The 13,684-nt window shown below is 44.3% G+C and overlaps 1 protein-coding gene across 1 annotated transcript in view; it reads left to right on the top strand.

The window, feature by feature from the left end:
- Window positions 1-314: 314 nt before the first annotated feature.
- LOC121549125 (translocating chain-associated membrane protein 2) overlaps window positions 315-13,684 on the top strand; it is a 31,397-nt gene continuing 18,027 nt past the window's right edge. The window contains exons 1-6 of the mRNA XM_041860980.2: window positions 315-507; window positions 2,786-2,849; window positions 3,167-3,276; window positions 12,434-12,550; window positions 12,677-12,735; window positions 13,286-13,370. Coding sequence (XP_041716914.1) covers window positions 388-507; window positions 2,786-2,849; window positions 3,167-3,276; window positions 12,434-12,550; window positions 12,677-12,735; window positions 13,286-13,370 — 555 coding nt within the window. The 5' untranslated portion in view covers window positions 315-387. The remainder of the gene's footprint in view (window positions 508-2,785; window positions 2,850-3,166; window positions 3,277-12,433; window positions 12,551-12,676; window positions 12,736-13,285; window positions 13,371-13,684) is intronic.

The following is a 13,684-nucleotide window of genomic DNA, read 5'->3' as shown; positions in this document are numbered from 1 at the left end:
ATAGCAAATTAGTTATGTTATGCTTGTATGCATTACATAGAAATGCATAGGTAATATGGGGTAACTTTTGTGCCCTTCTTTGTCCTTTGAAAAGAAGCGGGTGACTTAAACAAGCTCGATCATCGAACTATTTTTTACATTCAAATCACTTCAAACATTTGGTTTTTGTTGTAAATAAGAAAATGCTTTGAAGGTTCTGTAGCGTTCTGTAATTCTGAAGTTGCCAGATAGGAAGAAATTTCACTTAGCCTTACCTTTAATGAGGAATTTTCAAAACGTCCCCTTTTAGAGTTTGCACATGCGCAGAGCAAGTAAAAAGTTAACTCCTGAACTTCGCAGTCAGATTTTTTTGGATGAAGTAAAAGTCGGAAAAGTCATTCTGCTGAAATGGCATTCCGGAGGAGAAACAAGAGTTATCCCTTCTTTAGCCAGGAATTCTTAATACAGAATCATGCCGATATCGTCTTTAGTTTGGTCATTTTCATTCTGATTGGATTGATGTTTGAGGTGAGATGAATTCTGATTCTAATTTTTTCCCTCGTTTCACTCAGCTGTTTTTTGTTGGCAGGTCCGCTACAGATCTAACCATGAGATATTCCAATTGCATGTAGTTGAACGACATGTAATATCTTTCATCTGTTTCATATGAAATCGGTTGCAACGATAACTTTTACTACTGCTGTTGGCTACACTTAATCATTTTAATGTGTTCTGCAGATATGGCGGTGGTTGGTAGATACGATACTATGTTGCATTTTTTGTTACAATGCAATAGCGTTGGCTACCTATAGTTACAAAGTTTGTGTGCAAGTTGACAGCGATGAAGTGGAAGTGAAAGACTGGACATTTTTACAGCATAACTTCCTTCATCTCGACATCAGTCTGTTCCTAGGCTAGTTCATCTAAAGTAGCTCATTTTGTCAGTTTTAACGGGACGCGTTCAGTCTCAAATGTAGAAGATTTTGCATAGCCTACGATTTACCAATTTAAAGTGTCGTTTGGTAACAATGCAACACTTTTTAATTGACGTTAAACTTTAACTATTTCGGTGTGCTTGACATCAACTAAAAGCTAATTTAAGGCACAACTAATGACCATAATCGAATACATTTTTAGTGCCTCTTGGTTCTCGTTGCCAAAGCCTTTCGACGAAGGAAGCCCGCTGCACCAATTTGATCCCGAGTTAACTGCCACGTCTCAATCTTTGAGCACTGCTGCAGCGGGTTATTTTGCAATGAAAGAGTAGGTGTGCTTGCGTTTCTGTGCACTGACTGTGACACGAATTGTGTTCCATGTTCTATTTGCGCCCGAGCTGTCATTTTTTATTAAAGGACAAATGTTAGATTATAGCCCTAACACTTGGTTAGATAATTGAATGCTTCGACTAAAAATGGTCGTCATGGGCCGGTTGATGAATTCACACGTAGGTAAACACTTGCTGTAGCCTAATCTGTCAAATAACCTAGTCTACGGTTCGTTTGGAAAAGTAATTTGCATTGCTGTGACTGTGTTTAAAGTATCAATCCGGGATTCTCAGTCCCTTCGAAAGCTATTGGCCTTCATGTGTTGGCTACATATAGGCTATGGAGGGGGTTTCCTTGAGCTTTCACGTTTCGGAAAGAGTGAAACACACTGTGGTAACACTTCACTCCGAATAGACCCATGCAAACTAGATCCCCTTTCGTGAACTCCGTTGGCTTTAGTTTTGACAAGGCACCAGGTGGCCCTGGCGCGCGTGGAATGTTGGCAATTTGTTAGTGCGCTCGAGTTTACTGTAAAATAAGCTGCATATCCCTTCGTCATGGCGAGGCGACTCGTTTTTTTAATACAGCACCGTCCCCCCTCGGAATTCACTTTCGAAGCAGCGTCAAATTACCCCCAAAAGTGGGAGGTGTTTGAGAAAGTTTCCGTTTGCAATAATATATATTTGTGGACTGCAGTAACTACACGCTGCGCCCACTGCACCCCGCGCCCTCTGCCATTGAGGGTAATACTAACAGTACTACGTCCATTAGGTCACTATATGCCTCGCCCACTAGCATTTCGTCACTACACGCATTATCTACATGCACGCTAGCTAGCTAGTACACGCTAGCTATACTAAACAAAAATATAAATGCAACGATTTTACAGTTCATATAAGGAAATCTGTCAATTGAAATGAATTAATTAGGCCCTAATCTATGGATTTCACATGACTGGCCAGTGGCACAGCCATGGGTGGGTCTGGGAGAGCATGGGCCTTCCCACTGGGGAGCCAGGCCCAGCCAATCAGAATTAGTTTTTCCCCACAAAAGAGCTTTATTACAGACAAAAGTACTCCTCAGTTTCATCAGCTGTCTGGGTGGCTGGTCTCAGATGATCCCGCAGGTGAAGAAGCTGGATGTGGAGGTCCTGGGCTGGCGTGGTTACACATGATCTGCAGTTGTGAGGCCAGTTGGACGTACTGCCAAATTCTCTAAAACAACGTTGGAGGCGGCTTATGGTAGAGAAATTAACATACAATTATCTGGCAACAGCTCTGGTGGACATTTCTGCAGTCAGCATGCCAATTGTGTAGATCGTCACTACATGCAGCTCCCACAGTCTGCAGTCCGTAAAAAGACAGACATACACACACAAATGTCCATTACCAGAACTTTATCCACTCCGTATTTGTCCGTCTACTTGCTTTCATAAACAAGAAAGTAATGCATAGGCAAGCCACTTGGCAGTTTCATAAAACGTTAGATATCTAATCTCAGCATAGATCTAACCTAAATGTGATTGTGCTTCTCTTTTCTAGGCAACAGCAAAAACTGCAATACTGTTTATTCAACCCCAGTACAACATCAGCACCCTGTCACCAGGTTTGTGCCACAACCCCCATTCAACACTACCACATCAGCTATGAGTCTATTCCCTATATAGGACACTACTTTGACCAGGGCCCATAGGGCTCTGGTCAAAAGTAGTGCACTATATAGAGAATAGGGTGCCATTTGGGATACATCCATAGCCTACTATCACTCTGTTTGTCAGAGGAGGCTTATCTGCCATTTCTGTCATACCTGTTGTCATCAGTACGTTCCTCACTGTAGCCTACTTTTGTGTGTACTTTATGATGAGTGTGTCCTTTGTCACTCATTATGCCTACCTGCCCTCCATTGTCTGTCTGTCTGTCCAGAGGGAGAGGTGACGTTGTACCAGTACGGGTGGCGGGACTGGGCCACCATCCTCTTCTATTTCTTCATCACCATCATCCTCCACGCCGTGGTGCAGGAGTACGTCCTGGATGTGAGTATTACCAAGCCTCACTGCATTGTGGGTATTTGTGTTCCCAAAGCAACATCCAGGCACTCTGGCATCTTAACTGTCTGTCAATTGAAACCAATAGATGCCAAAATCTTGTAGATTGGCGGCAATGGGGCAAGGCGGGTTGGCCCGCCTTGTCGATACAATGGTAGTTAACACTGATGGGTAAAATGGAGATTCAACTCTGGAACAATGGAGACTGACTGGTCTGAGTAGAAGTTTCCCTTGTATGCACAGAGCTAGGATCAGCCAATCGTAGCATGAACCATTTCAATTGGAAATGCAAAACTGACCTTAGATCAAGGTTGATGGGCCTACTCCACACAGACTCATCATGAGGTCACAAGTTGAATGGGGTTGTTTTTCTGTCTGCTCTCCTATACAAAACATCCAGGATACAGGGATGTAGCCTGGGGCCATATCCACAAATTGTTTCAGAGTGCTGATCGAGGATCTGTCCATACAATATGATCTATGCGAGATCAGCACTCCTCTGAGACGCTTTGTAGATAGGGGCCCTGGTCCTAGATCTGTTTGTGCTGTCTTGCCACCTCCTATGTTTAGCATTACAGTGACCCTAAGAGTTGTCAAGACAGTACAAAAAGATCTGGGACCCGGCTAATAGGAATAGGATTGTAATGCTAAACAGTTGATCTCAAAAAAAGGAATGTAATTGTAATATTATTTAGCTCTATCATCAACTGTGTTTACAATGGGTTAACACGGGTGTCAAACATACGGGCCGCAGGTTTTATATATACACTGCTCAAAAAAATAAAGGGAACACTAAAATAACACATCTAGTGACACGAGTCACCTAGATCTGAATGAATGAAATAATCTTATTAAATACTTTTTTCTTTACATAGTTGAATGTGCTGACAACAAAATCACACACAAATTATCAATGGAAATCAAATTTATCAACCCATGGAGGTCTGGATTTGGAGTCACCCTCAAAATTAAAGTGGAAAACCACACTACAGGCTGATCCAGCTTTGATGTAATGTCCTTAAAACAAGTCAAAATGAGGCTCAGTAGTGTGTGTGGCCTCCACGTGCCTGTATGACCTCCCTACAACGCCTGGGCATGCTCCTGATGAGGTGGTGGATGGTCTCCTGAGGGATCTCCTCCCAGACCTGGACTAAAGCATCCGCCAACTCCTGGACAGTCTGTGGTGCAACGTGGCGTTGGTGGATGGAGCGAGACATGATGTCCCAGATGTGCTCAATTGGATTCAGGTCTGGGGAACGGGCGGGCCAGTCCATAGCATCAATGCCTTCCTCTTGCAGGAACTGCTGACACACTGCAGCCACATGAGGTCTAGCATTGTCTTGCATTAGGAGGAACCCAGGGCCAACCGCACCAGCATATGGTCTCACAAGGGGTCTGAGGATCTCATCTCGGTACCTAATGGCAGTCAGGCTACCTCTGGCGAGCACATGGAGGGCTGTGCGGCCCCCCAAAGAAATGCCACCCCACACCATGACTGACCCACCGCCAAACCGGTCATGCTGCAGGGCTCTGGCAGTGCTCCTCCTGCTCCTCCTTGCACAAAGGCGGAGGTAGCAGTCCTGCTGCTGGGTTGTTGCCCTCCTACGGCCTCCTCCACGTCTCCTGATGTACTGGCCTGTCTCCTGGTAGCGCCTCCATGCTCTGGACACCTACGCTGACAGACACAGCAAACCTTCTTGCCACAGCTCGCATTGATGTGCCATCCTGGATGAGCTGCACTACCTGAGCCACTTGTGTGGGTTGTAGACTCCGTCTCATGCTACCACTAGAATGAAAGCACCGCCAGCATTCAAAAGTGACCAAAACATCAGCCAGGAAGCATAGGAATGGCGCCGGAGAAGATGGCTGCCGTTTTACAGCCCTCTAACCAATTGTACTATTATATGTGTTTTTCCACGTTATTTGTAATTTATTTTGTACATAATGTTTCTGCCATCGTCTCTTATAACCAAAAAGAGCTTCTGGATATCAGGCCAGCGATTACTCACCTCGCATTGGACAAATAATTTTTCTTCAAGGCGGCCGCGAAGGATATCCTACAGACACCCGACAAGGCCCAAATCCCCGTCATTCGCATGAGGAAGAGACGGAGATATCGTGGACGTAGGTCGGGGTGCCTTGTAAGGATCCGACGGCGAGCAAGTAAACTGCCGCTCCCATCAATCCTATTAGCCAATCTTCAATCATTGGAAAATAAATTGGATGACCTAAGATTACGGTTATCCTACCAACGGGACATTAAAAACTGTAATATCTTATGTTTCACCGAGTCGTGGCTGAACGAAGACATGGATAACATACAGCTAGCGGGCTATACGCTACATCGGCAGGATAGAACGGCTGACTCCGGTAAGACAAGGGGTGGCGGTCTGTGTATATTTGTAAACAACAGCTGGTGCACAAAATCAAATACAAAGGAAGTCTCGAGGTTTTGCTCGCCTGAGGTAGAGTATCTTATGATAAGCTGTAGACCACACTATTTACCAAGAGAGTTTTCATCTATACTTTTCATAGCTGTCTATTTACCACCACAAACCAATGCTGGCATTAAGATTGCACTGAATGAGCTGTATAAGGCCATAAGTCAACAGGAGAACGCTCATCCAGAGGCAGTGCTCCTAGTGGCCGGGGACTTTAATGCAGGGAAACTTAAATCCGTTCTACCTAATTTCTACCAGCATGTTAAATGTGCAACCAGAAGAAAAAAACTCTAGACCACCTTTACTCCACACACAGAGATGCATACAAAGCTCTCCCTCGCCCTCCATTTGGCAAATCTGACCATAATTCTATCCTCCTGATTCCTGCTTATAAGCAAAAACTAAAGCAGGAAGCACCAGTGACTCGGTTAATAAAAAAGTGGTCAGATGACGCAGATGCTAAGCTACAGGACTGTTTTGCTAGCACAGACTGCAACATGTTCCGGGATTCTTCAGATAGCATTGAGGAGTACACCACATCAGTCACTGGCTTCATCAATAAGTGCATCAATGATGTCATCCCCACAGTGACCGTACGTACATACCCCAACCAGAAGCCATGGATTACAGGAAACATCCGCACTGAGCTAAAGGGTAGAGCTGCCGCTTTCAAGGAGCGGGACTCTAACCCGGACGCTTATAAGAAATCCCGCTATGCCCTCCGACGAACCATCAAACAGGCAAAGAGTCAATACAGGACTAAGATTGAATCGTACTACACCGGCTCTGACGCTCGTCGGATGTGGCAGGGCTTGAAAACTATTACAGACTAAAAAGGGAAGCACAGCCGTGAGCTTCCCAGTGACACAAGCCTATCAGACGAGCTAAAGCACTTCTATGCTCGCTTCGAGGCAAGCAACACTGAAGCATGCATGAGAGCACCAGTTGTTCCGGATGACTATGTGATCACGCTCTCCGTAGCCGATGTGAGTAAGACTTTTAAGCAGGTCAACATTCACAAGGCCGCAGGGCCAGACGGATTACCAGGACGTGTACTCTGAGCATGTGCTGACCAACTGGCAAGTGTTTTCACTGACATTTTCAACATGTCCCTGTTTGGGTCTGTAATACCAACATGTTTCAAGCAGACCACCATAGTCCCCGTGCCCAAGGACACTAAGAGAACCTGCCTAAATGACTACCGACCCATAGCACTGACGTCTGTAGCCATGAAGTGCTTTGAAAGGCTGGTCATGGCTCACATCAACACCATTATCCCAGAAACCCTAGACCCACTCCAATTTGCATACCGCCCCAACAGATCCACAGATGATGCAATCTCTATTGCACTCCACACTGCCCTTTCCCACCTGGACAAGAGGAACACCTACGTGAGAACGCTATTCATTGACTACAGCTCAGCATTCAACACCATAGTGCCCTCAAAGCTCATCACTAAGCTAAGGATCCTGGGACTAAACACCTCCCTCTGCAACTGGATCCTGGACTTCCTGACGGGCCGCCCCCAGGTGGTAAGGGTAGGTAACAACATATCTGCCACACTGATCCTCAACACGGGGGCCCCTCAGGGGTGCGTGCTCAGTCCCCTCCTATACTCCCTGTTCACCCATGACTGCATGGCCAGGCACGACTCCAACACCATCATTAAGTTTGCCGACGACACAACAGTGGTAGGCCTGATCACCGACAACGATGAGACAGCCTATAGGGAGGAGGTCAGAGACCTGGCCGTGTGGTGCCAGGATAACAACCTCTCCCTCAACGTGACCAAGACAAAGGAGATGATTGTGGACTACAGGAAAAAGTGGACTGAGCACGCCCCCATTCTCATCGAAGGGGCTGTAGTGGAAAAGGTTGAGAGCTTCAAGTTCCTTGGTGTCCACATCACCAACGAACTATCATGGTCCAAACACACAAAGACAGTCGTGAAGAGGGCACGACAAAGCCTATTCCCCCTCAGGAGACTGAAAAGATTTGGCATGGGTCCTCAGATCCTCAAAAAATTATACAGCTGCACCATCGAGAGCATCCTGACTGGTTGCATCACCGCCTAGTATGGCAACTGCTTGGCCTCCGACCGCAAGGCACTACAGAGGGTAGTGCGTACGGCCCAGTACATCACTGGGGCCAAGCTTCCTGCCATCCAGGACCTCTATACCAGGCGGTGTCAGAGGAAGGCCCTCAAAATTGTCAGACTCCAGCCACCCTAGTCATAGACTGTTCTCTCTGCTACCGCACGGCAAGCGGTACCGGAGCACCAAGTCTAGGTCCAAAAGGCTTCTTAACAGCTTCTACCCCCAAGCCATAAGACTCCTGAACAGCTAATCATGGCTACCCGGACTATTTGCACTGCCCCCCCCACCCCATCTTTTTACGCTGCTGCTGCTACTCTGTTAATGATTTATGCATAGTCACTTTAACTCTACCCACATGTACATACTACTTCAACTTCCTCAACTAGCCGGTGCCCCCGCACATTGACTCTGCACCGGTACCCCCCTGTATATATAGCCTCCCTATTGTTATTTTATTTTACTTCTGCTCTTTTTTTCTCAACACTTTTTTTGTTGTTGTTTTATTTTACTTTTTTATTAAAAATAAATGTACTGTTGGTTAAGGGCTGTAAGTAAGCATTTCACTGTAATGTCTGCACCTGTTGTATTCGGCGCATGTGGCCAATAAAATTTGATTTGATAGGAACTGAGAAGTGGTCACCACCTGCAAAACCAGTCCTTTATTGTGGGTGTCTTGCTAATTGCCTATAATTTCCACCTGTTGTCTATTCCATTTGCACAACAGCATGTGAAATGTATTGTCAATCAGTGTTGCTTCCTAAGTGGACAGTTTGATTTCACAGAAGTGTGATTGACTTGAAGTTACATTGTGTTGTTTAAGTGTTCCCTTTATTTATTTGAGCAGTGTGTGTATGTATGTGTATATATATATATATATATATATATATATATATATATATATATATATATATATACATACATACATACATACATACATACATACATACATACATACATACATACATACATACATACATACATACATACAGCTGTGGAAAAAATTAAGAGACCACTGCAAAATTATCAGTTTCTCTGGTTTTACTATTTATAGGTATGTGTTTGGGTAAAAAAATAAACATTTTTGTTTTATTCTATAAACTACTGACAACATTTCTCCCAAATTCCAAATAAAAATATTGTCATTCAGAGCATTTATTTGCAAAAAATGACAACTGGTCAAAATAACAAAAAAAGATGCAGTGTTGTCAGACCTCCGATTTTCAATCACAGCTTTCATGTGTCTTGGCATGCTCTCCACCAGTCTTTCACATTGATGTTGGGTGACTTTATGCCACTCCTGGTGCAAAAATTCAAGCAGCTCGGCTTTGTTTGATGGCTTGTGACCATCCATCTTCCTCTTGATCACATTCCAGAAGTTTTCAATGGGGTTCAGGTCTGGAGATTGGGCTGGCCATGACAGGGTCTTGATCTGGTGGTCCTCCATCCACACCTTGATTGACCTGGCTGTGTGGCATGGCGCATTGTCCTGCTGGAAAAACCAATCCTCAGAGTTGGGGAACAATGTCAGAGCAAAAGGAAGCACGTTTTCTTCCAGGACAACCTTGTACGTGGCTTGATTCATGCATCCGTCACAAAGACAAATCTGCCCGATTCCAGCCTTGCTGAAGCACCCCCAGATCATCACCGATCCTCCACCAAATTTCACAGTGGGTGCGAGACACTGTGGCTTGTAGGCCTCTCCAGGTCTCCGTCTAACCATTAGACGACCAGGTGTTGGGCAAAGCTGAAAATTGGACTCATCAGAGAAGATGACCTTACTCCAGTCCTCTACGGTCCAATCCTTATGGTCTTTTGCAAACCTCAGCCTGGCTCTTCTTTGCTTCTCACTGATGAAGGGCTTTTTTCTAGCTTTGCACGACTTCAGCCCTGCCCCTATGAGCCTGTTTCGAACCGTCCTCGCCGTGCACTTTTTGTAGGTCACTTGATGTCATCCTACGGTTGTTGAGTGACATTCGAATGAGTTGGCGGTCATCCCGGTCATTAGAGAGTCGTTTTCGCCCTCTGCCGGTCTGTAGCTTTGTTGCCCCCAATGTCTGCTGCTTGACCTTGTTCTTATGAACCACCGTCTTTGAAATTTTAAGGATGGAAGCAACCTGACGCTCACTGTATCCCTCTGCCAGTAAAGCCAGAACTGAACCCTTCTTTTCCTCACTCAAAACTTTCCTTTTCAACTTTTTTGGCATGGTCAATAGTTATTTTTTGATTTAATATTACTTTTGAGGTACTATTAGCACTGTTTTTGCCATCCAGCTGGTACTATTGCAAGAGGATAATGATGACCACAGCAGTGTTTTTTTATACTTTTCCTCGTTAAATAAGATTTGGTTCATGTGATCACCTAATCAGTACCTAATTCAGAAGAATGAGGTGTGCCTGTGTTGGAATTCAACAGACACTGGAATGGAATGGCTGTCATACATGTACAGTGAGGGGGAAAAAGTATTTTATCCCCTGCTTATTTTGTACGTTTGCCCACTGACAGACATGATCAGTCTATAATTTTAATGGTAGGTTTATTTGAACAGTGAGAGACAGAATAACAACAAAAAAATCCTGAAAAACGCATGTCTAAAATGTTATAAATTTATTTGCATTTTAATGAGGGGAAATAAGTATTTCACCCCTCTGCAAAACATGACTTAGTACTTGGTGGCAAAACACTTGTTGGCAATCACAGAGGTCAGATGTTTCTTGTAGTTGGCCACCAGGTTTGCACACATCTCAGGATGGATTTTGTCCCACTCCTCTTTGCAGATCTTCTCCAAGTCATTAAGGTTTCGAGGCTGACGTTTGGCAACTCGAACCTTCAGCTCCCTCCACAGATTTTCTATGGGATTAAGGTCTGGAGACTGGCTAGGCCACTCCAGGACCTTAATGTGCTTCTTCTTGAGCCACTCCTTTGTTGCCTTGGCCGTGTGTTTTGGGTCATTGTCCTGCTAGAATACCCATCCACGATCCATTTTCAATGCCCTGGCTGAGGGGAGGTGGTTCTCACCCAAGATTTGACGGTACATGGCCCCGTACATCATCCCTTTGATGCAGTGAAGTTGTCCTGTCTCCTTAGCAGAAAAACACCCCCAAAGCATAATGTTTCCACCTCCATGTTTGACGGTGGGGATGGTGTTCTTGGGGTCATAGGCAGCATTCCTCCTCCTCCAAACACGGCGAGTTGAGTTGATGCCAAATACCTCGATTTTGGTCTCATCTGACCACAACACTTTCACCCAGTTCTCCTCTGAATCATTCAGATCATTGGCAAACTTCAGACGGCCCTGTATATGTGCTTTCTTGAGCAGGGGGACGTTGCGGGCGCAGTAGGATTTCAGTCCTTCACGGCGTAGTGTGTTACCAATTGTTTTCTTGGTGTCTATGGTCCCAGCTGCCTTGAGATCATTGACAAGATCCTCCCGTGTAGTTCTGGGCTGATTCCTCACTGTTCTCATGATCATTGCAACTCCACGAGGTGAGATCTTGCATGGAGCCTCAGGCCGAGGGAGATTGACAGTTATTTTGTGTTTCTTCCATTTGCGAATAATCGCACCAACTGTTGTCACCTTCTCACCAAGCTGCTTGGCGATGGTCTTCTAGCCCATTCCAGCTTTGTGTAGGTCTACAATCTTGTCCCTGACATCCTTGGAGAGCTCTTTGGTCTTGGCCATGGTGCAGAGTTTGGAATCTGATTGATTGCTTCTGTGGACAGGTGTCTTTTATACAGGTAACAAACTGAGATTAGGAGCACTCCCTTTAAGAGTGTGCTCCTAATCTCAGCTCGTTACCTGTATAAAAGACACTTGGGAGCCAGAAATCTTTCTGATGGAGAGGGGGTCAAATACTTATTTCCCTCATTTAAAATGCAAATCAATTTATAACATTTTTGACATGCGTTTTTCTGGATGGTTTTGTTGTTATTCTGTCTCTCACTGTTCAAATAAACCTACCATTAATATTATAGACTGATAATTTCTTTGTCAGTGGGCAAATGTACAAAATCAGCAGGGGATCAAATACTTTTTTCCCTCACTGTAGAGATGCTGATTTAAGAAACATTTGCAGTGGTCTCTTAATTTTTTCCAGAGCGATATATATATATATATATTTTTTTTTTTTGGGGGACAAACTCAATATACTTTAAAATGAATAAATCCAAATCGAAACTCTGTAGAAATAATGGACCTACATTCATAAAGTTTCTTAAGTTTTTCCAGCTCACTAATCACCGAAATGAAAGCAAGACTATCAGGGCGCATCAAAAATGTCAAAAACTATGGATAGAGGGCAATGTTTTGCAAACTTATAAAATATAATCAATTTTCAATGCGGCCCTCCGGACCTCGTTGAAGACCGAATGCATCCCCTTGACACCCCTGGGTTAACACTTGTACGGTACGTCTCTGCTCCAAATGCGTCGGAGTGGTTAAAGATAGCTTTTGTTGTCAAAGGTTTTTTGTTTCTGTACACTTCCTTGTGTATCATAATGACAAGGTTTCTATGGAACCAGGAAATGAAACCCATTTTGACACAACCAGTCTCCCATGATATCTGGAGCCTAATTTTTAACCACATGCTCTTTTTTTGTTCTGTTTTTAGAAGGTAAATAGGCGTCTCCATCTCTCGAAAAGCAAGAACACCAAGTTTAATGAGTCGGGCCAGCTGTGTGTGTTTCACCTGGTGTCCAGCATGTGGAGTCTCTACATACTCATAACAGTAAGACACACACACACACACACACACACACACACACACACACACACACACACACACACACACAAATGTGTCGTGTAAAGTCAAATCATGAAGATTTCCACTAAAGTCTCCCTTTTCTCTTTTCAGGAAGGATACCTGTTTCACCCTAGCAACCTTTGGGAGAACTACCCACATGTCCACCTCAGGTATGATGACTCGGCACTAAAACAGGGGTATCTTGTTGCTGTCTGCATCACAAATGGTGCCCTATTCCGTGTATAGTGCAATACTCTTGACCAGGACATTTAGGGCGCAGACAGGAACAATATATATTGTGTTAACCATAATCATTAGCACAATGGCAATGTAACTCCCTTATAGTTGATCTTCTTGTAAAGTAAAAATTAAGATTGTATTCTTCTCAGGTGTAACTATTAGTAGGCCTCTCATGATGGGTTAAACAACCCTTCTTTACTCCTTCAGGTTTCCCCAACTCAAGTCCTGGAAAGCTACTGGGTATTGAGGTTTTCGTTTCAACCCTGCAGTAACTCATCTGATTCAAATAATCAAGGTCCTGTATCTGGACCTTAATTGGCTGAATCAGGTATGTTACTGCAGGGCTGGAACGAAAGCCTGCACACCCAATAGCTATCCAGTACCGGAGTTGGCAGGAGAACCCTGCTCTGCACCATATCCTTTAACAACATCTGTGTGTGTGTGTGTGTGTGTGTGTGTGTGTGAACGTGCGTGCTGCAGGTTTCAGGTGAAGTTCTTCTATCTCACTCAGCTGGCCTACTGGCTTCACGCCCTGCCTGAGCTCTACTTCCAGAAAGTACGCAAGGTCAGTGCTGAGGCTGTAAGAAACGGAGGAGTGATATCAGTGTGTGTGCTTGCTGGTGTGAAAACAAGTTACTAAAAGGAAATCTTAATTAAATCTGCCTTTAGTCTGAGTAAGGAAATTCTGTCACATCATATTCATCATAAAAAGGATTTTCCACCCAAATTTCAAAGGCATTTTCACCGAAATTACAAAATCACATATTGCTTCCTCACCTAGATCAGCTTTAATATTGCAGATAGATTGTGGCTTCCATCAATGTAATTGTCTGCATCATTTCACATTTACATTTTTTTTACATTTTAGTCATTTAGCAG

This window comes from Coregonus clupeaformis, chromosome 33 (genome assembly GCF_020615455.1).
Source record: "Coregonus clupeaformis isolate EN_2021a chromosome 33, ASM2061545v1, whole genome shotgun sequence".
Lineage (NCBI taxonomy): Eukaryota > Metazoa > Chordata > Actinopteri > Salmoniformes > Salmonidae > Coregonus > Coregonus clupeaformis.
The sequence above is the reverse complement of the archived record's forward strand: the minus strand, read 5'-3'. Positions and strand labels throughout refer to the sequence as shown.